General features: G+C 39.8%; 1 protein-coding gene across 8 annotated transcripts in view; it reads left to right on the top strand.

Moving 5' to 3' along the window:
- CUX1 (cut like homeobox 1) overlaps positions 1 to 24583 on the top strand; it is a 281195-nt gene that overhangs the window by 104182 nt on the left and 152430 nt on the right. For all 8 annotated transcript variants that reach the window (XM_055715010.1, XM_055714990.1, XM_055714996.1 and 5 more), the window contains exons 3-4: positions 7454 to 7501; positions 21521 to 21599. In XM_055715010.1, the coding sequence (XP_055570985.1) occupies positions 7454 to 7501; positions 21521 to 21599 (127 nt within the window). The remainder of the gene's footprint in view (positions 1 to 7453; positions 7502 to 21520; positions 21600 to 24583) is intronic.

A 24583-nucleotide genomic window follows, 5' to 3' on the forward strand; every position in this document is an offset into this window, starting at 1 on the left:
GCAAGAGCAGCGCACTTCAAAGATTCTGAAGTATTTATTTGGCTAATCAAATGGTTTTTCATTACATAAATAAGTAGTTCTTATTTATTTATTTCTGACCTGGGATGATACGGACATGTGTGTTTTCCCTCGACACGGGTTTGTTGTGGTATGTTTGGTATCACCTGCAGCCTTCAACAGGGACTACAGAGTTTAACAAGAAAGCAGGACAAACTGTTAGCTGGACGAAAAATCTCCATGGGGCCATTAGCCAGTATGCAGCTTTTTAAATTAATGTTTGTTAAAAATTATGCTTCATTTTCTACATGTGTTGGTGAGCTGTTAAATAAGTCATCATTTTATTTTTTTCCCTACTGGAATTTTAGTGACCAGGCTTTCATTTTGTTAGAATTAGCTCCTTCCAAAGTTCTACCTGAATAATTTTTGTTTGAATTAATTTTTCTGTTCCCTAGCAACTCTAGTTTTTAAGTTTGGAATTGTTTCTGTTCAGTGTCTTTTCTAGCCAATGCTAACTTGCTGTTTTATAAATGATGGCAAGGTTTTAACATGAGTCTAAAAAAGCATAGTTCACCAAATTGATTTGTAAAGGTAGTTATCTATTTTTTATATATGTGTGTATATATATATAATGTATATGTGTATATATATATATATACACAAACACATCTACATACAGATATATGGGTGCAACAGTTCTTCTTTCACACAGTTGATTATTTTTTTTAAACAGTTGTGAAGGTACCCAGTCTGTTTATATGTTGCTGCATAGGCACAGAGTAAACTTGTTAGCTTTTAGTTTATTTTAACTTGGAAGAAGCTGTAAGAGGATTTTATTAAGACTCACACAAGTGAGTCGTTCCATTGAAAGTGATGTGTCAGTCCCAAACCCAGGGCAACGAGGCAAGTAGGCACCTTCTCAGATGCTCCATCTTCCTCGTGCCAAGAAAGAGCACCGTTTGCCTCCTCACCGGTGAAAGGAACCACAGGACCAGCCCCAAAATGCTTGCTCACTCTGGACCTGTTTCTCCATGGCTTATTAGGACCCACATGGTCTACAGGGTTTGGTTGAAAGAACGGTATTTTGACAAAGAAAGTCTCAAAACGTCTCTGTATGTCTGCTGTCAAGGCTCACTTCCTTCTGGGGTTGTCATGTGGCTGCAATTTTGCAAAATGGTCTGAGGTGGTTAAACAGCAAAAATAACGTCTCTTTTCAAGGAATCTCTTTTAGTGTTTATTCTGTAGGCTGGTTATGCCCTGCTTCGTAACCTTTCTGAAGTGCAAGCTTCTCCCCCTGAATTACAATGCATGTGTTTTTGCTTAATGTTCTACTTTAAGCTAAAGTCTGCTCTCACTAAATCAGGCTTTCACAAATGGAATATTTTTTCACTTCTTGCTGGGTGGGTCCATACACTGAAAAATAGGTCAAGAACAGTAATCTAAATCTACTGCTAATAAATAATTAAAGCTAATGGAATTTGCACAAGATCTGTGAGCTCAAATATTTCAGAAAGTACTGTGGTGTACATTTTGCTACTGTAAATCAAGATTTTTTATTTATCGTTGTGCTAGGTTGAAACATACATATAAGTGTAAGTTATTTTTTTTTTGTACAGAGAAAATACTGGCATGTTAGTGTATTAAAATAACTACAGATATCATAGAAAATGGATAACATTATGATTCATTCTTTAATGATCAGATTTCAAGTAAATACTTCAGCAGCCTCAAGCAGTAAGAGGTTTTCTATCTCATTAAATCGTAGTGTAAATTGAGCAATAAATTGTTTGCTCATATGATTTAATTTGCCTTATATTTTAGGAATTAAGTCATCTAAGCTACTGTATAATACCTGTTTGAACAACTATCTGGAATTTCAGTTTCGTATCTTTTAGAGCAAAGCAAAGTGGAGCTTGCTCAAACTAACTAAACAGAAAGACTGAAATGTTTCCCTTAGTGCACCTCCAATTACATGCGCCCAGGATCTCTGGTGGAAAAATTGCATGTTTTGGATTTTTTCATAATTGTGGGTGCAAATAAATAATATTTAAGACTTGTGTAATGGTAGGGGAATGTCAAATTGAGTGATCCCAACTTGTTCACCAATTTAACCATAGCAGGGCGAAGCATATATGCTTGCTGGCTCTCTAATTAACCAGCAGAATTGCTTACGACTAATTATAGTTAACTTGCTGATTTCAGTGTTCCGCAGTGACCAGTTGTGTCCTTGATTATATAATAATCAAACACACCTTGGAAGTTGATGCCAGCGTTCTTCCCAAATCCCTCATGCTTGGCTGTTTTTTACCTCTCCCGCTTTCAACTATATTTATATGAAAGAGAAGCTCAATAAAATTACCGAGATAATAGCTGTTTGGACAAAGCATATGGAGCCCTGCCTGTGAGGGTACACAGATAAACATCCTCCCAGCTGCAGTAAACAAACATTCCTGATACCAGCACAGCCTCTTGAAAGAGGGGCTTAAACCTGGCTACCAGTTTTTGACACCAGAGTTCCTGCTACTGTGTTGATTGAACTGACAACTGACAAGTTATCTTCCCGCACAGTCAGTATGTTTTGGGTTTGGTTCTGAGTTGTTTTTTTCTTTCTTTTCTTTCTTTTCTTCCTTTTTTTTTTTTTTTTTTTTTTTAACTTTGCAAATTCTTCTAAAAAAGTATCTGGAGTCATGATGTTCAGCCCAGCCAATTTTGAGTGCAGGGCCACTTGTTAGTCCCTTATTACATGTGGGCTAACAGGGAAGGAAATGTGAAAGGGTAATTCACCAGGAAAGCCGTAGCATCTCGCTTGTGATAAGGCAGCTCAAAAATAGGTTGTGACAGCTGAACTAATGATGTCACCGATGCTGATACAAGTGGGCTGCTTCTCATTATGATTTCCCTGCCAGACATAGTGACATTCACCAGCCAATGCACGTCTCGAGTAGACAATATATAGAACAAATCATAGGAAATGTGGCGTGGGAGGCATATGACAGAACATTTGCCCATTTTTTTGTTTTGTTTTATTTTACAAGAGCACAATACTTCTGTAGATGATAAAGGTGTATAGGTCAAGCTTAGTCTTGCTGGACAACTTTATCAAACCACAGTCATAGGGCTTTTGTTGTGACATTCAGAGATAAGCATTTTGGAGGTAAATGAGATGGAGCAGTCTGCAAGGAGATCAAAAGGTGCTTGTGTAGCTTCAGACCCCGAGTAAATTACAAATACAGTGTAGCACCCTGACCATTCATATGTCCTTTGTACTGTACACAGTGTATTAAGATAGCAATCGATGAATAATACAGTTTAGTTGTCAGAAAGATGCATTTGTTGCCCCAGTTTTTACACAGATTTATTTTCCGTGGAGTTATTTTTAATGAGAATGGAAAGGGAGTTAAAAATTATTTGGATTCAGATTTCATTGTGTAGCTACTTGATCAAAATATAAACTCGTTGTTTATACTCATGTAAAAGGAAAATGCTATATTAGCTTTCAGCTATCAGATTTGATTCAGATAGTGATACAGCATCCTAATTCATAGTCTCTACTTCAGATATTGAGTTTGTCTGTGATAGAGCCTTTTTTCAGAAAACTGCTCTACCCTGATAAATCATCCAGAGAGAACATGCACATTTAGGTGGCATGAAAAAATAGGCTAATAATGTGATTGTATAGGAGTACTCAAAATATTTCAATACGTTTGTGTAGATAAATTATCATTTGTTTTAATATTCAGTTGCGTGTACCCTTTTTAGCTGTTCTGCTTGATCGCAGTGATTTGCTAGCTGTATGCGAGTGCTGGAGTTGGATGCTTTTCCTGTTTTGATCACAGCCCAGGCAGTAAAGGCCACTACACTTTAAACAGATAATAAATCATATGGTGTCCTTGCTAACCAACATTGCAGATTCCCCTGGGTCTGAACTGAACATCCTTCTTTCTGTTCAGTTTAGTGCAAAGAAGGTAGAATTCTATTTGATGTTAGTGTAATACTTTTGAGACAAAGTCTGATGGGGAATTTTTCCAAACTGCCAAAAATAAATCCCACCAGCAGGGTTTTAGCTGGTGACTCGAAGTGTGTGTATTCCTGACTTCTGTCTATTTTTACTTCCCTTTTGTTGCGAGTTGTCTAAAGTTTTGATGCTGTTTACCCAAGGAATGAATTATAAAAGCCATCTATAAACTCCTTCCAAGATGGAGAGAAAACAAAAAGTGGTGTGAAGAAGTTGTTCATGCCTTTTGTTATCATGTGTGCCATTTGTCCACTTACCTGCATGGCGTATTTGACTGCATGTAAAATACTGGGGCAGATTCCTTTCAGTTACACTTCTTAGGCCGTTTGCTCCATGAAGGTAATGGAAGTGGGATGCTCTGTCTCTCTTGTTCAGCTGCAACAGATTTCAAGTTATTGCTAAGACTTCAAGTTGTCAAAGCATTTTACGCTGTTAAACTGTGTGCTCTAATGATCAGCGCGTCCCAGGATTGCCTCAGATTGATTACACTTGTATAACTGATTGCTTGCCAGTGGGACTGAATCGCTTGGAGCTGCATTCTCCCCTATCATGAAATGTTTTAAAAACAGTTTTACCAACAACAAAAGCTGCTGTCTAAATGAAGCACAACACATTTTCCCATTATGGCATGAATTTTGCTTGGTAACGTTTTGATTGCTGGGATGAGTGTTTAGCATCCTGAATTTGCTAAATGAAGGATGTGTGGGAATAAAATTTTGTACTTGAAAGCTTTTCTCCCGTTTTGACAGCTTGACCAACTGTTTTCTTGGCTTTGGGATGCCCCTTCTATTCCTGTTTTTTCCCCCAGCTTTTCTCCCTCTTCTCTGCTATAAACAAGCAACATCTCTCATTATTAAAGATGAATACGAAGGCAAAGTTCTGACATAGTTTATATCATGAAATAAAAAGTGCTGCGAATCCTGTCTTTCAGAAGTTAGTATGTGTCAGACGATGCAGTTCAATAGCAGGCTTTTGGCTAGAGCTCGCCACACACAGAGAAAAGAGCAGGGCTTAAGTTCTCATGCCTCCAGAGTGGCTGTGCTTTATTTTACTGAATTCCTTTGCGGTGCTTTGTCATCTGCTGATGTACCTAGGGTGATTTCTGATGCTTACACCATGCCCTTAGGCAGTGGGAATAATGTCCTGCTCTTGAGAGCCATGCAAGCAAGAGACTCAGGGCTGGTCTGGAATTAGATCTCCTGTATTTCTGCATTCAGTTTTGACATCAGTTTGCTGGCTGGCGCCAAACTAGTCAGTAAATTCAGTGGCAATACAAAGGACAGAAGCCCTAAACCCAATGATTTCCTACCAGCTGAAATTTTTATTTCGAGAAATGTTGCTTTGCTTGGATGGTATAATTTTTTCCTGATTTTATAAAGGGTGCCAGTGTCCTGACTGTAAATCTAATGGCTCTGTTTGTAATTTCACTGTGCATTAAAACCTACCATGCCAGATTTTGGCCCTGAATGTGGGCATTTATTTTGCCATCAGTGGTTATTGTTACTTTCTTCAATGTCATCATCATCAGGTTACAAAGAAAACATGTTATAAAACATGCACAGCCCTTTGGTCTCCCAGAGTAGCCAGAAGCGGGGAAAAGCTGCTCAACCTGCCAGTCTGCTCTGGTACAGACATAATTTGTAGGTGTTTATGATAGGCAAGAACAGTATCTAACCTTTTTCTGTCCTAAAACAGACATCAGAAAATATCAGGAAACGTTTAGATGACTTCACTTGGTCTAAGAACAGAAGCATTCCTTGGTTTGGTGCTGAAGAGGGAGCTTATAAAGCTGCAACATTATCCTTAACTTGATGGGGATTAGCTGTCTGTTAGTGCAATAATCATGTAAGAAGTGAAATTTGGCTGATCATTTGTCTTTGATAGCTTCATTTGCGTTTGGCCCCCTAAGCCATTTCTTAGGGAGTGAGAGAGCTCCTGATACTCCAACTCTCTGCATGACTTGTCATTTAAATGACAAAAATCACTTCTCTCAAAAGCTTACTTTTCCTTGAGGAAAATCAGATTAAATCCAGGGCTGAGGGTGTTTTGGTGAGTGGTTTAATGCCCAATATGTTGCATGACTCTAGATGTAAAAGTAAATGCATTGGAAAAGAGAATTTCCCAACTTTTTAAGGTCATCTTCTTCTCTAAAAGGCCTAAGGCTTTACTGGACCCATTTATCTAGAGAAAATACTTCAAAGACCTCATTATGACCTCTTGCATGAAGTTCAGGGTAGATGTGGGTCTGTAGCCTGTGTGAAGCTAGGAAGATTTTGTGGTTACTTATGAAGTTCGTGACTGTGCCAGTTGTGAGCAGTGTTCTCAGATCATCATAGGACTCTTGGCTGAAGGGGGTGTCTGGAGGCTGATGAGATCTTATGCCCTAAAAATGGGTCTGTAGCACCCACACAAGGTCTGGTCAGCTGTGGCTTGGAAATCTCCAAGGATGGGATATCCACCTTCTCCCTGGATAACCCACATCAGTGCTGCTCTCCTCAGTGATGCAGCATCATGTTACTGTTTTATACCTCTTACAGATTTATTTCTAGCTGTAAGTGTACTATGAAGTTGCTGCTTGTACCTCGTCAGTGGAATACCATAGCAAAAACAGGAGTGCAGCTTCTTGGCTGTGCATGAATAATACAGTGTCCTCTGCAAAGCTACAGGATTTTATTCTTCAGGCATGCAGATAATGAGAATTCTGAGAATTTGTAAGTGAATTAGACCCAAACCAGCTCAGAAGTGGAGCCACTGAGAATTTTATGCAAGATAGATATACCTTTGTTGTCCTAAATTATCTTGGTTGCCAAGTAAAAATACGCTATAAACTTTTGCAGTGATTCTATGGGCAGTATTTTAATGAATGCTGTGGCGTTAATTCAGAGGAAGAATTTTTAGTTATACAGAAACTAACAAATAATACTGTCGTCTTCAATGTGGCGATTTCCAATTCTTTGATGGCTAAAGTCAGAGCACTCTTGAGAAAATAATAAATAAAATAGACCTTTCACAAAATACCAACACTCTTAGTTGAAATGATGGTCCAAAGTCGTCTTCCTTTAAGCCTAGCTTCCATTTGTGGAAATTTCTTTGGCATAAGTTCAGAGGTGTAGTTGCTGTTTAGGTAGATAGAGGCATTTACTTCTTCTAATCGCATTAGTGTTTCAGCTGAATTACGAGATTGAAGGCGTTCAGTGCTTACCCAACATCACTAGTTTTGTTAATTAATACTGTTTGCAACAGATACAGGTATATGTCAAACTGGAAATGCAGACTTGTTCAAAATTAATTCTAGGTATACTTTTATTTTAATCAAAGCTCCCATAAAATGTGATCAGAATTTAAGTAGTATTTCAGAACTGAAAGTCGTGTTAGGAAAAACTTGACAATGACTTGTCCTTTCAGATTTTTCTGATTAAACACCTTGCTTCTGTCTTCTAGGACCTGCGCAAACAGGTAGCTCCATTACTGAAGAGTTTCCAGGGAGAGGTAAGAGCTTATGCTTCTTACAGTGCTTTCGATATTGCTTCACATGAGTGTGGTGTGCTGGCAGTCGTGCAGCATGGCCGGGTGGGTACGGAGCCCTTGAGCAGAGAGCATTGCAGGGGTTCAGCCCTTCTGCGTTTTGCTGTGTGCAGGGTATGTCTGTGAGAGGCTGGATTTGTGCTGGACAAGCTAAACTGGTCAAATCACTTTGCATTCAGCATACCTGAGCGTAAGCTTACCGTTGCAGTGACTCAGGTGGCACATGCTAACTCGCTATGCCTCAGTGACTTGATGGTTTCAACGCTTAATGAATGCAATGTGTTGTACGTCTACAAAAATACAAGATACTACAAATTGTTTTCACTGTAAAACTTTTCAGCTGTAAAACATCATATTGTAGAGGGTTTGATGGAAAACCTTAAGTTGGCAGGTGTTTGTTGGAAAACCAACAGAAAATGTTAACAGTGCTGGTGCTGGCTCTTTGATTTCTCTTCACACCACTCCACTAAGAAACACGTGATTTGAGTGATCACTAGGTTAAAAGCTGACTGTTGTTTTTTTTGAAGAATTTCTATAGGAAAAGGCAGCTGGGCCAATTACAGAATTTTACATTTTAGCTGGGGACAGCCGTGTAGTGCTGGCTTCACGTGAGTGCTTAGGCCAGATGGGAGCTGTTGTACTGCCTCTAGGAAAATGTCATGTATGAAGTTTGCAAATTACATTTCTCCTTATAAAGATCAGTGCCTGCGTGGGGTGGTAGATTTAGGTTCTAGCTCACACCCTGTTACACATTGTAGAGCTCTGCTCTTAAAAGTTAGCTGTGCTAAAGCAGCAACACTTCTTACTTTCTCAATGTGTAAGTTGTTGGCTGACTTTATATTGTTGCAGTTCCCACCAGAGCACGGAGAAACTCGGGAGCGTGTTTTCAGAAGTCTGCATAGGAATTAAGTGCACAGCTCCCGTTATGTGTAATGAGGGTTGCATTTCTGATTACTTGTACATCCTGATAAATATGTATCTCAAATAGGTGATAATTCCTGATCTTAAAAGCAGTATGATATTTTTTATTTTATGACCCAGTTTCCCAAGTACTGCTAGAAGTAAATAAACAGGACAACTTTGTCCTTGATATATCTAGTAGTAATTTGTGAGAACAAAGAATGACTTGTGTGAGTCCGTTTGCCAATGGAAATTTACACTTTAAAATTGCTCCAAGTGGATTGCAGTGCTCTTAAAACCTTTTCACTTTAGTTTCAAGCTTGCAGTGCTCTGAAAAGTGTATGTGTGCTTTCAGCACTGTTCTGTAGTGAAGAGAATGTCTGAGGATCAAGTAACAATCATAAATCCAAATTTGGCTACAGTGAAGGACGATTCTCCCGTTAGATCTTGCCTGTTGGGAGACAGCTCACTGTTACCTCGGTATGGCTCATACACGCTCCTCTTCTGCACTTTTGCTTCACTAATGTAAAAGTGAAGTTTATGCTGGTATAAATTCAACCTCACAAATCTGTTGGTAGAAAACCCCTCTTACGTAAATGAAATACGAATACGTTACAAGATTGTGCTGCTGAATCACTGAGCTGGTGATTCCAGTCTCCCTGATCTAGACAGGGGTTTAGAAACCTAAAAAAACTGAACTTACCATGATTGAGTACATAAATGCAGAACATTAAACTGTGAATTGTAGTATTTGATTATAGATGTAATTACTGTCTCTTGTTTCGGTAACAAATCAGAACACCAAGAATATTAGCCTGTTCTGGTGAGTTATATTTTAGCGCTCAGTATATAGATTTGCTGTCTGTTTATTGTTAAGGCTGATTTTCTGAAAGATCACGAGATGAATGCTCCAGGTATCTCAGGAACAAATAGTGTGAAGTGTATAGGCTCTTCTCCATCACAGATCCACTGGAGATGCCTCAACTTGCTCTCCCCAGAGATGGCTCAGCGAGCAGTGTTGCTGGGGGCTGGACACCCATCCAGGAGCTCTGTAAGATTGCTTTGCAGTAGCATGAGCGTTACCTGGTTGTTAGGTGGTATTTAATGTCTTGGGAGGAGGTGGCAGAGGGACCTTTTGGTCGCACAGTACGTGTACTTTGGGATGTGAGCAGGGAGGAGGAAGGAGGAATAGGGAGTGATCTGCTCATAAGAGGTTTCCTACTTCTACTACATAGACTTCAGTTTTCAGCCCCAGACTAGGATTTGACTTTTTAAAAAAAAACAACAGGAATAAGTAAGTAAGTAAAACTGAGGTAAGTGGAGAAGTAGTGAAACTAGATGTTTTCTAGAGTCTCTTCTGCTGGAGAGCGAGTGTCCTTGAGCCGTGGGTAGGGAATGCTGTAGGAGTGCTCTGGTTCACCTCTGTAGCATTGTGGATGGTATCACTGAACTTTGGAGCACCGCCTTCTTCTGATCTGTCGCTCATATGGAAGCTAGGAAAAAGGGTTCTTGCATGATGCAGCTTCCCTTCTTACCATGCAGAGAGTCTCCACCGCGTTTTTGCACTGAACTCCTGCCTCCACTGCTGTTGCCCCACCCTTTTCTTGATCTCTAATGACAGAACTAAGTAAGTGGGTTTTGCATGTCCAGGTAATAATAAATTCCAGTTCCACCTCAGAAGGGAAGCAGGCTTTTGCAAATCCCATGTGGGATGACTGCGTTCCACCGGGCTCTGGGCACTAGGGAGGGCCAGAAGATCAGAAGGGACAGACAGCTCCCTAACGAGCAAAAGTATTTAAGTAGCTTTATGTGGATATTGCTGGGTTGTGCGTACCTAAGGACTGGCTCCCCACCTCCTTCCTTGCCTCAGCACTTTGGCTAGTGTGTTCCCATGGCAAACACAGTTTTCTTTTTTCCCCCTTTTTTGCTGGCTTATTTTTCTGCCAGGTTGGTTCAGTGGAGCAGCTTGCTGCAGGCGTCTGCTGGGCAGGGCAGAGGCCAGGAAAGCAAAGCCAAGGGCAGGAGGAGTGCAAACGTGTCAGCTTAGGTTGACTTAAACTGTCCTTGAACTGTGCCCTCAGTGAGCCTGACGTGACTTGGAGAGAGGTTAACTTAAGCTTGCGTATTTAAATATCCTCCCAAGCATGCTTTATGGGACATCTGCTTGTAAACCTGTGGCTAGTTGACTTTTTAAAATAAATCCACAGGTCACTTTAGCCAGTTTTTCTTTTCAGTTTGAGCATGGATATTGATAATCCCTCCACCCTGTCCCTGCCCCCCCAATGTTGTGCCTTTGTATAATATTTATAAACCCCCCCCCCCAACCAGAACATTCTGCATTCCATAGATATTTATCTCATTCACTCAGATGAAAACTGTTCCAGTTATCAAATATGCAGTTTCCATTAGTAGTTGGAAATAACTTATTTTGTATAGATCTCTGTGCTTTAAGTAACTGGATTTTTTATGATGACAGTTAAAGTAAAAGCATTATGAAATGGAATTTAGCATGCTACAAATTTTAAAATGCATTCCTAGTTCAATGTGAGACCCTATTAATTCATCGCTGTAGTATAATTTTATTACAGTACTTTTTCCTTATTTAGGATTTTAATGGAAATTTGAATACAGATTTTTTTTTTTAGATTAACAGAATGTTGTGTCTTATTCAAAGGTGATGGTATTGTTCTTTTTATTTTTGTGGATAACCTTTGTAGCTTCCCTGGAAGATTTAACATCTGGATAATGAAAATGGACTATTGTGAGCAAGACAGAAGTCATCAAATTAAGAGGGCATAGTTCCTGTCTTTTCTATCTTTTTTTTTTTCTTTCTGGTTATCATTAACCTGAGGATGCAACTTAGTAATTGTTTATTCATCATATGCTGGGCTAAATACAGGACAGAATCAGAAAATGCTAAAGAGTTTTATCATTCAATCATAAAATTATTATGTATCGTTTGCAAGGCACTTCTTCAAGTAACCATCTGAATAAGCTGTGTTCTGAGTAAGGTCATTGTACATTGCCATGTTTACATCAGTGGATGGATATTTGTAAATCTTAACAAAAAAAAAGTTATGTTCTTGGGCTATGTTAATTTACAGAACTAAAGTTGTGGTATGGAAATCTAGTGTTGGAATCCGTATTTGTGAAGTCATCAAATAGATATTTTAAGGCTGGGAAAGGATTTCCTGAAGTCATTAGCATTCTTTTCATGTGGCATAACAGTACTGTCCAACAGTAATGCAGTAATCCCTCATTTGGAGAACCCTTTAAGGCACATACTCCAAAACAACACACTGGACTTTTATTTCTGTGGAAACCATTTCTCATATTCTTCTCACAAAGCAAGTACTTTTAAGGGTATTGCCATTCTGATGAGACCACTTGGGCTCCCCACTTAGCTGAATTGCTCTTTAAACTATTAATTTGGTCAGTAGAGTAATTTAATAATTTTCCATGTGCAGACGGCAGAAGCTGAAAACAGTTTGGTGTGCTGGAACTACTAATCATGCCTTTGAAGGGCTACTCTAATAATGTGTGTGCCTAAACAACTTCAGACCTACTTTCCTTCTGCATTTTGAAGGAGTATTCCTGAGCTGATACTAATCTCTCTCTTTTTTTTTTTTTTTTTTTTTTACCCCCTTTAATTTCCTTATGTTAAATTTACAAACCTAATTAATGCAATTTCTTTCCTGTAGGTTCACTCCATGATGGCTCAATTAGAGTAGCAGTAGAACTGTGGTTCAATATTCAGGCCAGCTTCATAATTGAAAACACATTTTCTTCTCAAAAGCTGCAGCTGGTTTGGTTCTGCTCATGCAGAAAAGGATATAACCTTGCATAACATAGGAAATGAACGGTTGAGAGAGAAGCCAAATTCAATTTCAGTCAGATATTTTGAGGATAAGTCCATGATCTATGGAAGCAAGGGAATGAAAAGTGTGTGTATGTGGAAAGCAGCGTATTCAGCACTCTATTAATCACGGCTAGCCTGGGTGCTGTTGTGTGCTGTTGCGTTAGCACTGATTCTAGTACAGAGGCTGGAGAGCAGCCAAGCACTCCAGAAGTTAACCTCTTAAAGACCCTGAGCTGCTTTCTGTTGAATAAATGTAATTTTGTGGTCAGAAATAAATGCTTGTGATGTAGCAGGAGCTTTGAAAACAACAGCGTGGCAAAGCTATTACAAATTGCTCTGTGTTGAGGAAGTCAACAGCATACATCAAAATTCAGAGCTCACGTCACGCTGATTTAGGCCCAGAGCTTTCCTGCTTTTCAGTGAAAGTCCCATTAAACCACTCTTTGTAACAAAATGGAGTAAATGTAATATTTTTGGCGGGTAATTGTTTTATTTTAATGTCCACTTGACGGGGCGTGGGTGGTGGGTAATTTCCTTTGTACAACAGGAGCACGGGCATGGTTTTGTGCTTCGTCTCAATTCTGTTTCCCAGTGCTAGCAGGAAAGGGAGAGAGACGTACAGTGTGCTTTTGGGGTAACAGCCGCTCAGCAGCCTTTCATTTCTTTGTTTACAGAAGTGTGTAAATGATTATTTATTTATTTTTGGCTGGCTTGATTGCAGTTGAAACAACATCTTTCCTGAGGAAGGTGATTTAAATATACTTCAGCATCTCCAAGGCAGATGTGCTCTCCCTGATGAGTGTGTAGCGTGTCTGCTGCCAGCACTGGGCTGCAGCGTTGAAAACGTCCCCAAAAGAAGAGACGCTTAAGTGCAGTGATGGACAGAACTGTAGAAACTCTCAAATACAGTCAGAGCCTCTGCTGTACATGCCTCTTTTTCCTTCCCGTATCGATACCTTCCTGGGACAGACCCCAGCTAGGGGGGTGACAGGCAAGGTCCCAAACCTAACATGTACCACCAGAAGCAAAGCAATAGGCACCATGCACCTTTCTGAAGCTCTTGCAGGTTTGTCTCCATCCCATCCACTGCACAGGCAAGTTGTACTGAGACAGCAGTTACTACTAGGGTAACTTTGGGGAGGATCAGCCCAAATCCTCTTATTTTTATATAATTGACAAAGTGCTGAAATTTCTGTTGGCAGCTGGTGGGCTGTCTATATTAAGGCCCGCTATGCCGCTGCCATGCATTTGGATGAAATGATAACAGTGGTGGGAAACTATTTATGCAAAATGCAGACAGGCAGCACTGTTTCAGTTCGCAGTGTCAGGAGTATCTTCTCATCCTCTTAAAAAAAGAGAGCTTGAAGTGTGCTGGAAGGAATGGGGATGGGAGGGCTGTGTGCTGGGTGCGGTATTCTGCTGAGTGTCATTATAATCCAGTCCCTGTTTCTCCAAATACAGAATTATCTCTGTGTTTATTACAAAATTGCTGTGAGGCTCTATACAAGCCAGTGTCTGGTCTTGATTTTTTAAAATAGAGAAGCAAAAGGGTAAGCTCAGTATAAAATATTAGCAAAAGGATACATTTTGGTATTTATGTGCAGGTGGATTTTGCATAAAGGCAGTTAATGAGCTCTTTCTTGCAAGGATTCCTCTGCCCTGATTTTTTAAAATATATAAACAAAGGTTTGGTTCATCCATAAGGCAGAAAAGCGATTGTGGGTTCTAGGTCACTGTTGACAGATAGAGGAGGAGAAGCTGACAGGCAGGTGAAAGCACCCACTCGTTTTACTGTGCAGCTCCTTCTCCTGCTGGGAAGCTGGAGAGGATGTCGAATAGCACAGGCTGCTCTGCCCTGGCAGGAGCACCAATTTCTCTCCTTCCTCCCCTGTCTCACTTTGCCACATCAAGCATGGTTAGGCTGGCTATGGCAGGAGATGTTCTCCATCCCACCTTGTGTCTTGCACAACCTCAAGGATCCGATGTGGCAAGCTCTGACATCTTGGTTAGTGGCATAGAGAATAATTGGCAGACTCGTTGTCTAGAAAAATATTCTTTCAGTTTCTTGGGAAGTATGCATTCCCTGTTTGGAGGTCATTCTCTTCTTACTTCCTGCTATGGGTTTGTGTTTTACCTTTTTTTGCGTTATGCAAATTCATGACCGGCCTGTGCCAACCAAGGAGAGAGGTTAGGATGCAAGGTATAAAATTACAAGGGTGAATAGTTATTCATGTGCCTGAGGTGCCCCAGCCAAAGTGGGGCACTCCAAATGTGGTTTCACACGGGGTTCTTACACCCTCCCTTCAAACGTCGAGGTACAATGTGATTTGACTAATCAGTAGCACCCACATTACTGATTACTAATCAGAGTAAAACTTTGCAAATCACCTGTATTTCTGCAGCATTCTTGCTGCTTGTATATTGATCCAGACACCCCTGCAGTCAGTCTTGCTAAGAGTTTGTTATCTATGACACCAGAAAGGTTTAAATAATGTGTCAGAGGGGCTAGGATGCTGGCATTATCTCTGTTGTCCAAGGGTATCCTCTGTCCTTCACAGACAGCTCTAAGCTTCCATGAGGCAAAGTCCTTATTTCCAGGACCAGGCTGTCCTTTAGTTTGTTTTACTTAAGCATGAACTTTGAGACTTTGTTATTAAGTCTCCAGTAAAATTCATTACATTACAGCACATAATGTGAACTAATATGTGCATTAACAAAGTAAACAGCATTTTCATATGATAAAGACATTGATAGAATAGTTAGGGAAGGGAATTTTCAGAACATTTGATGCTTTGACCCTCCTTTTCCCATCCGTATGTTGTTGCTCTTGTTTCATGCCATACCTAAGTGATGCCAGTGTGGGACTGACACCGGCTGGCAAGTGTCCTTGCTTGCTCCAGCCCTGGGTGCCCACCTCCTCCCTCATGCTGAGTCTAGCAAATGCACAGGATGAGTCAGTTAGTTTGCTGGCATGATGGAAAATAAATTCTTTCTCTCCTTCGTTGCTTAGTTTTTCATCGAGTCAGTGAGCTGAATCATGCTACACCAGTGCAATCCCCAGATCTGATGCAAGAGAAGTGGGAGCCTGTGGCCTGAGGCAGGAGGAGGTCGCAGGGCTGCTCCGTTTGGTGCCCAGTGGATGGATTAGGAGTCAAGTGAGAGCAGCAAGTGTGAAACATCGCTCAGAAATGCAGAGAGGTGTGAGGAGGCAGACACACAGGTTTTCAGAGGATCCAGGAGAAGTTCAGCAATGATGGCATACCCACCGTCACAGTGACCTGAAGGCAGGGTAGCAAGTAATAAAAGCTATTTAAACAAAGCTGATACTCTGCAGTCAATATCTCGAGGCACATGTTGGACTGGGCTGTTTTACTGGGAAGGAAGATCAAAGATTGGAAAAGCAACAAGAAGCTGTCCTGTGAGAACGAGGGAGCTGAGCTTTCCTCAGGGGATGGCAGCATTGTTTGTCTGGGAAAATCGGGATTTATCTGGGCATGAAAGGAAGAGGTTTCAAGGGTTCAAGGTTGCAGCTGTTTCATAGTGGAGGGAAGCAGAATTGAAAAGTTGAAGGATTTGAGTCCTTCTTAAAGCTTTTAACTTGAGGTGAAACCAACAAGTTGGTGAGGCAGGCATGCTCTTCCCAAGCTCTTTCCTGGTAGCGTACCTATGCACTGCACCCAGGCAGCTTTGCTAAACAGATCGGTATTGTAGCCACTGTGAAGTCCTTACTTTTGTTAAAGAATTTATGGCACAGCTGAAATGTATGCCATATGCTTTAAGCAGCTGTACAGGAATAATTTATTTTTAACTTTGCTTCAAAACTCCTTTAATTGCAGCAAAGATAAAAAATAGTATTTTTCCTTTTTTTTTTCTCAGCTGCGAAATAAATTAACTGGGATGATGAACTTATTTTTATTATTTTGTAAAATTATAGTGTTATACTTCTATTAATTAATTTATTAATATAGATCTCTGTTGGTGTTAAGAAAGGGAAACAAGCCAACTGTGTGCATACCCTGCACTATTCCTAGTCCACACAGACCCAGTGTCTTGTAGAGCTGTTGCAGTGCACCACCCTGGCAACTGATGTACTGTTCCATGTGAGAGAGCAGCTAAACTCTATTGTAATGGCTTCAGAGAAAGACCAATGCCATTGCATAACATTAGTAATGCTTGCTAGACCTGCCATTTGATTCCAAGGAGTTATTCAAGAATATAGCATAGCTTAAAATATGGTGTGTTAATGAGTTGTTATCATGCTTTTCCCTTTGTTTGACATGTTTCTTACAATTGTTAATGGCATTTTGGTAGCTGGAAGTAATTGGAGGCAAATGGAGAGACTTTGTGATGCAAAACAATATGACAAAAAATGTGTAAGAGAGCTTTGCAAATGAAGGGCGATGGGTGTCTCATTAAGGCTTCTATCTATGAAGAATCAAAACAGAAAAATAACTTCTGTTTTAAGTAATTTATTTCTACTTGATAAGTCAGTTCCAGTTCAGGTGCAGGACAGTAAAAGACCTATCTTTCATGTTAAGGTGGCTAATGAGAGTGACAATTACAACTGAAGAGCAATGAGGATAAGTAGAAGAGTTAAGACTACAAAATTCATATTTAGCGTGTGTTTGAGACACTGGATATGCAGTTAATTGTACTGCAAGTAAGTCACTGACACTTCGGTAACAGCATACAGACACAGAAAGCAAGGTGATCCCTTTACTAAGGAGTTGTCCTTGGGATGCCAAGTTCTCTAAAAACAAAAGAAAATGCTGAAATTATCCAAGTTGATCTGTCAGGAACAACACATCGTGGCCATGTGCCGGTCTCATGGTCTGCAAATGTGTTGATGTGCTGATACCTGTAAGTTCAGAAAATTTAAGTGTTGATGCAAAATGCACCGGCATCTGGCAGTCCCAGTTTCCTTGCAAATAGCTTTATCTTCCTGTTCCATCTTTCAATTCAGAAACACAATTGTGCAGCCTTCTGTCTGACCGTGGTCGATGCGACAATACCATGTACAGTACAGCACAGAAGAGCATCCCACTCCTGCAAACCTGAATACAGAATCCTAGGGGATTTGTGGGGCAGTAGACATCAGACTTTAATTAATGCTGAAATTTCTTGGTGCATAAAGAATGACAGATTCCAAAATAAAGCCACAGACTTTGCTTTTATCTTTCTGAAAGTGGCACTGGACAGAGCTGAAACAGGAAGAGCAGTGTTCAGATAATCAGCATCTTCCCTGACACAGGTGGCCAGATTTATAGTGCTTACCTAAATGTGAAGGTGATTTCATTGATTATGTTTTGATTTTAGCCAAGTGTAGTAGATGTTAGACTGTGATCAAGCATTTCTAAAGTAGGCTGTCCATGCTACTGGAGTGGCGTGCCAGCAATATCGGGCAAGAAGCTGCTGTTGTGGCAGTGGAGAATGGAAGCAGACCAGGGAGGTCTGCAGGGGCAAGTTGGAGGGAGATGATTGTGGAAGGGAAGGATGTCATTCATCCTCCAGGGTGAACTTGGTGCCCCGAGCAACAGCTCATGAAAACACTTGACCTGGAAAAACAAGGTAGATAAAGTGAGGACTGCTTTCAAACCGGTGTCTTGCTGTGGTTCCCTCCGTATAGCTCCGGTGATATTTTAAAGATGAAGAGTGTGCTAAGGCAGGAGGATTCCTAGTGTCTCATTTCTGTTATCTCAGTATAGCGCCAGTGGTATTATCAAGACAAATAGTATGCCAAAACTTAAAAGTGAACATATGTTTATGGGGGTGGTGGGGAATACAGAGGTCACTGTTGTTTCTCTCTAGTCAGAGAAGACATAATGGGGCCTGGTTTAGATAAATTAAGACTTGGAGCTAAGCTCATGTCAAGACTACACTAGTGTAATTATAAGTTGACTTCTTTCAGGGTCCCTGAAGTTTTTAGAGTCATAAAAATGCTCAGCAAGAGTTTTATAATGTAGTTCAACTGTTTTAATGTGAGCTAATTGCAGCTCATCTGTGTTGGCTCCCGAACCAATTTTACTTTGATTTGAAAAATTTTCAGTGAACTTCCAGATACTTACTTCCATGTTTTCAGTGCTCTGTTTCTGAATTTCATTTATATTTTGTTATTTTTGATGTCTTTTTAGTCACGTATTTCCTTACACAGCAGGAAGCTGGCATACTTCATTATTTTTTTTTTCTGTTGAAGTTGTCATGGTGCTTTTTCTAAATTTTATTTTAAGATAGAAAATAGTTGTGGTGCTCATTTTTAGTAGAACTTTAAACCAGACAGGTTGGGGTTTTTTTAAAACCATTAAAACATAAAAAAAAAAAAAAATAATCTTTCTGCCTGGTGGGATTGTTTGGAATTTTGGTTCTGAATATTGGGAGGGTGGTACGGGGTGAAAGTTCCTGTGATTTACAAACTGCTTCCATCAGAAAGACTCTGATCTCCTTGGAAGATGTTGTTTCAATTCTGTTTTATATTTCAATCACTATATAACTGTTAAGGAGTGAATAAACCATACCTTTTGTAATACTAAGGGAGAATATAATTACAAATGCTTTTTATTAAAATGTGAAAAAACTGTAATAGGAAAACAAATCTATCCTGTTATTTCACAGAAATGCAAGCATTTTAAATGCTTTGGTTTTCGTAAAAGGGACAAATTAATTTTTCAAAATACAGTACAGAATCAGTTCTGTAATGCTAATTGTATTTAATAATAGTAATTTAAATTTGGCTGTACTCTGCTGAGCAGCAGTGAGAGAAAATTGTATGTGGGAATGTTAAAGTCCAGAAGTCTAACATATGGTGTGCTTTGGCCTTCAAAGTCTGTCTTTATGTACCCATGAAATATCTCAACTGCAAAAGTCTTTCTGATGGCTGCCCCCTCCTTTCTTGCCTCTTCACAAACGGTGTCTGATACTCCCAAGCATTGATTTACTACCCGGTGCCTCTCTGCCTTTGGCAGTTTGTTCCATATTCTAATTTCAAATACTCTTTGTGTGAAAATGTTCTAACCAAATTACTTATGTTCTCATTCCCTAATGAGCATCAGTCCATCTGTGATTGCTTGAATTCAAATTAATAAATGGGTTATTCACAACCATCAATCCCTTGCTCTCCAGCACGTCATATGCCCTGTGAGATTCCAGTGCCTTTCTGTAGCCTTTCTTGCTCGGTAATCTCAAAAAGTCAAGTGTGGCCAGCATTTCTTGAGAATTTACATCTGCTCTCCACAACCTCCATCAGTTTGGCCTTTGCTGCTTGTTTATCATCTTCCCAATACCTTTTTTTTTTTTTTTTAATAATTCATAAGAGTAAGTGGCAAATAGGTCAGTATTCAGTTACGCTACACCTCCACCAAGTTACATAAATGAATCCAGATTTGGGGGGATGTAGCAAGATGGGAATTCAGTTTGTTTCTCCAAATGCAGTCTTGCCTTGTGTTACAATAACTTGTCTCTTTACAACCTCTTGCCGTATCTCAAGATTTCATTGCTGCTGCCAAACACTGTGCAGATGTTTTCCGTGTCCTTATTTTCCTCCTTGACCCCTCCCCTCGAGTCTTTTCTCGGTTTCTATGTTGTGCATTGTGCTTCTGTGTAATTTCTACAATTGTCCTTGTCCTTTGGTTTTCTGGCCTTAATCCTCTCTGTAATGATCTCTACAAGTCACTTATCAGCCATAAGACTAATCTATACCAGTCACGTGGTGCTCCTGCACTCTGCTCCTGTGCACTTTGCATCTGACTCCATTATTTTAATCATCTGCATTGTAGGATTCCCGCCCCCCAAATCCTTCCCTTCGCAAAGTCATTTTAGTACAAAGTAAACAGAAGTGGCACCAAATCTGACCCCGCAGCACCCTCCTGCTTATCTCTCCTCCTCCCAGCGCCGCTTCCTTTCCCTGGCACCCTCTGCATCCTGTGCCAGAGCCACTGCAAACCCCTGCAGCTGGCCAGGCTCCTAGCCTGCAAATCTCCCTCCCATATAACAAAATATCAGATACTTCCCTGAAATATACAGATACAGTAAACTCTGTCCATTGTTTCTGCCTTATCTACCAAATCAATAATGTCGTGAAAGAATTCAAGGACGTTTTTCAGACAGGACCTTCCTTTTTTTAGTCCATGTTGACGTACACACCTTTAAATCGTTTCATAATATTAACTGCTTTTCAGATACGCAGAAGGAATAGTATCAGGCCTTTCTATCCGTAGTTCTTCAGATCCTTCCTTGCTTTTTATTAAAATATGGAAACGATAATCTCCATACTTTCAGTTTCCTGATTTCAGTAAGCTGCCGCAGAACCGTGTCAGGCTTTCCTGTTTCCCTTTCTGTCTCTTTCTGCTTTGGAGTATTAATTCAATCGACCTGGTCTAGGTTGGTGTGGTTGGTTTTTTTAATATTTAGTAATCGTAAATCTTCTCTTTTCTAGTACATTAGGAAAACACACTTTTACCAAAAAAAGTTTCTGTGGAATAAGTATTTTATTCTCAGGGCCATAAAGCCGCCTTTCCTTGTAAAATGAAGTTTTAGATGAAAATACAGATTTAGGGGAAAAAAACAGATTGTGTGAGGTATTATTTTCCCTCACCTGGGCAGACAGCCTCTCAGATCAGTATTGCCTGCATTATAAAATACAAAGAGAAGCTAGTCAGAGGAGCCTGGCTTGAGCTCAAGGCAGTATAGACTCTATACATCTGTTCCTGAGCTTTATTAGAAAGCTTATTTGTGTGTAGAAGATGCACAGTTGTTTAGTGTTAAGTATCGCAGGGTGTCCAACAAATACATCATTTCGTCCTCTCGTCGGCTTAGTGGAAATAAAAGAAAAATATATTTCCCACAATAAAGGCAGAGTGTGACATCAGAAGTGCACGCGGTTCCCATTTGTTGTGTTGGATCTTAAGTGGTAAAGGAAAACAGTTGTTGAGGAGAGAACCTGTCTAGTAAATGCCATGCTTTTTGTAAGGATCTAAAGTAAAGAATCACAGTAGACAGCAGTGTTCATAAAAATACTGATGCTTGCTATTGTACTGAAACAGAACTTGAAATTATATTCAGTACAAAAATATCAGAAATAGTCTAACAGCACTGCTTCTGTAGGAGCTGTACACAGGAGACTTGGGTTCCCTTTTTGTGTATTAGCTAGTTATATATTCATTTATTTTTATAGCTGTAAGAGCTGTATTGGAGTAAGTCTAAAAGCCTTCTTTTCTTATCACCCCTTTTAGATTGATGCATTGGGTAAAAGAAGCAAAGAAGCAGAGGCAGCCTTCTTGAATGTTTATAAGAGATTAATTGATGTTCCAGGTAAGCAAATTATTTCCTTATTCTGAAAAACTGATGGTTTACATTAGTGTGAATGCTACTGGCCATTTTTTCTGCTTTTGATAAGGTAAATATGAGCAATGGTTTTATTCTGAAACTGATATGCTCCAGTATTGTTTCAAATGGAAAGAACTATAAGACACATTTCATGACTTCTTTTAAAACTGTTGATTGCATTTACATTTTAATGTTTGTATGAATCATTTTATATTATTACAATTCTCAGAAATATCTTTATTAGAGGGTTCAGACATCTTTAACAAAAAAGATACATCTTGAAGCTTCATCAAGAAGCAGCAATATCTGTACTTTTAAAGGACAGAGAAGATTTTTCTTGCCTTACAAAAAAAAAAACAAACCAACCCAAAAAAGCCTTACTGAAAAGTTAATCACTACCAAATTTCAATTCTGTTCAGTGTAAGTGTGATCATAAATTTTATTCAAAGGCCTTTATTTAATGTGTTTTCAACTTTCTTTTGTGTTTGGCATCAGAAGTTTCCAGTTAATTTCTTTTTACATTTTGGGAGTTGATGTTTTTGTTTTCCCCAATGCTAGATAAATACTGTCTGAACAGATTTTTCTTTTTGCAACAGTACCCAAAGATGAGAGGGAGTTAAGAGTCCAAGTCTGCCACTTCCAAATCTTGGCCTGACTGAGCTGTTAGCATGTGATATGGTTTTATACTGTTATAAAATGTTGACATTATATATAATATTCAAAATACTTACCTCAAGAGAGGTTTTGAAGTAAAATTAATACTTGTAAGGGCTTTTAAGGCCTCATTGCAAAGTGCACCCTAGTCTTTACTTGCTTTACCTTTTAAGGAGCACATTGCATGCACACTTCAAATAAAAATTATTTTTTTAATGTTTTGTTTACAGCTTAACTGGTTAAAAGGTCACTGTTTTTCAAACGGTCAGTCAGAACTAACGTATATATCTTTTATGCTTTCATATTTATAGTCAAGTAGTGCCCCATGCCAGTACCTGCTGTATTCAGTGCAGCATAGGTAGAGAGATGGAGGGACTGAGCATGCTCATCCTGGATCACAGTTGCTTCAGAAATGTTGTTTTTTAGGTTAATCAACAATGTCTGTGAGTTTTCATTTACTTCTTTCTTGCTCGTAGTCTTAGTAACGTTCCACAGGTGAACAGCTTCCTTTGCACCTCTGGTCGTGCCGTGGGAGGAGGCGGATAACTCAGAGGGGCTCGTGACTGTTGCTTACAGGGTGCGGGCAGTTTGCACTTGCGTGAGCAGCACAGGCATGTAACAGGGTCTCACAGCTCTGTTTTGTAAAGGAAACCCCTCCGTGAAAACGTACCCAACATACCTGCAGCCTGCAAGCCAACCACTCAGTGCTAAGGAGAGAAGCTGTGGTCCCTCCATCTCACACTAATGCAGCCCAGGGTGCTTGTTTCCTGCCATAATTTGGGAGGCGAGTAGGTTTGATGTCTAATGGTCTGGTTTTTGTCACGACTGAGTAGTCGTGTCAAACAAGAGCTGTGTGGGATCCTTTGCATGCTCGTGCAGAGGCTTTTGTCTGAAGCCTGGCGTTATCACAGGTGTTGGAAATCGAACAGCAGAGTCCAACTGAAGCTTTGTGGAGAAGGTATATATCTCCCACTCACTCTGTAGGATCTAAATGGTGAAGGACTCTGCCAGTAGTTTGTAGGAGAAAGAATCTTCTCCTTTCCTTCATTTGCAAGAGCAAAATTTACACCCATTCTTCCACACTCCACAGTCTCTCTGCTGTCCAGCCTTTCCCTGTGCGTGCCTTATGTTACGTGTCAGAGAAATATTTCTTTGATATTCTTCCTGCATATAAAAATTTTCAGTCTGGCTAAACTGTGAGTGCAATGGAGTCTGTGGGATTAGAAATATCTACAGGTTTTAGTCCCATGCTCTATCTGCAGGCCTGAGAGGCACATGAGGAGCGTACTGATGCTGCTCAAAGAAAATTCCAGGTTCTCAAGGAGAAGCCTGGCCAGCCTCCTGTAGCTGTATGCAGGCATAACAAATACTCACTGTTTACAACGCATACTGCAACGAAAAGGAAAACAGCCATTGGGAGTGTATGGCACTGGTATTCATCATGAAGTGGTAGGGCTGAGTTAGGCGTATGCAGTTAAGGGGCTTGCTTCATTGTTTTGGGGTTTTTATTTCCTTCTCAACGGATGGAGTCTTTTACGTTGGGTATGTATCCATGGAGGGCTTTCCTTTATAAAAGACCGTCAGGGCTCATTTATCACATCTGTTGTTTTGCCTTTATGTGGCTTTACATATCTTTTGACCTGTCCATTCGGTATTTCAAATATTTAGGTATACTTTTAGCTCCAAAATCCTGCTGTTTTCTTTTTGGTGTGAGAAGGGAGCTATGATGTTTTGAGAAAGCTATGACTGGAATGCTGCAGAGTGGTTATTTAGCATTAAGCATCGCTGTTACATGACAAGGGTGCAATTTTATCAGACTTTCAATATCCTTTATAGGACCATATAATAATTGCAGCTGAAGTCTAATTCCCAGCAGCCAATTTTATGGTTCTTGAGGAAAGCATGTATTCCTTTCCTCAGTAATAATGTGCACACTTTATATAATTAAAAAGAGCTTCTATTTTAATTTTACTATAAAATGATCCGTATTGAAACTGCAGCTACGGTGCTTTATGGATTCAGCTAAAGTTTAATGATTTTCTTTCCTGACTTGACCAGGGTTTTCACTCAGGCTCACCAGTAAGGAATTTGTGGGAAGGGTGGTATTTTACTTGTAAAATTTCCTATATACATCAGTGGTTTTCTCTTTAAAAGATAAAACAGAGACCTTTTCATATCTCTTTCCAGCTTTATGATACTGTTAAAATAGCATTATCATTGGTTTGTGCTCCAAAATTTATCCTTCCTAAAGGAAAGTACATGTCAAGGAAAACGTTTTGGTTTATGTACATTTATACAGCTGTAATTCTCACTCA

This window comes from Falco cherrug, chromosome 1 (genome assembly GCF_023634085.1).
Source record: "Falco cherrug isolate bFalChe1 chromosome 1, bFalChe1.pri, whole genome shotgun sequence".
NCBI lineage: Eukaryota > Metazoa > Chordata > Aves > Falconiformes > Falconidae > Falco > Falco cherrug.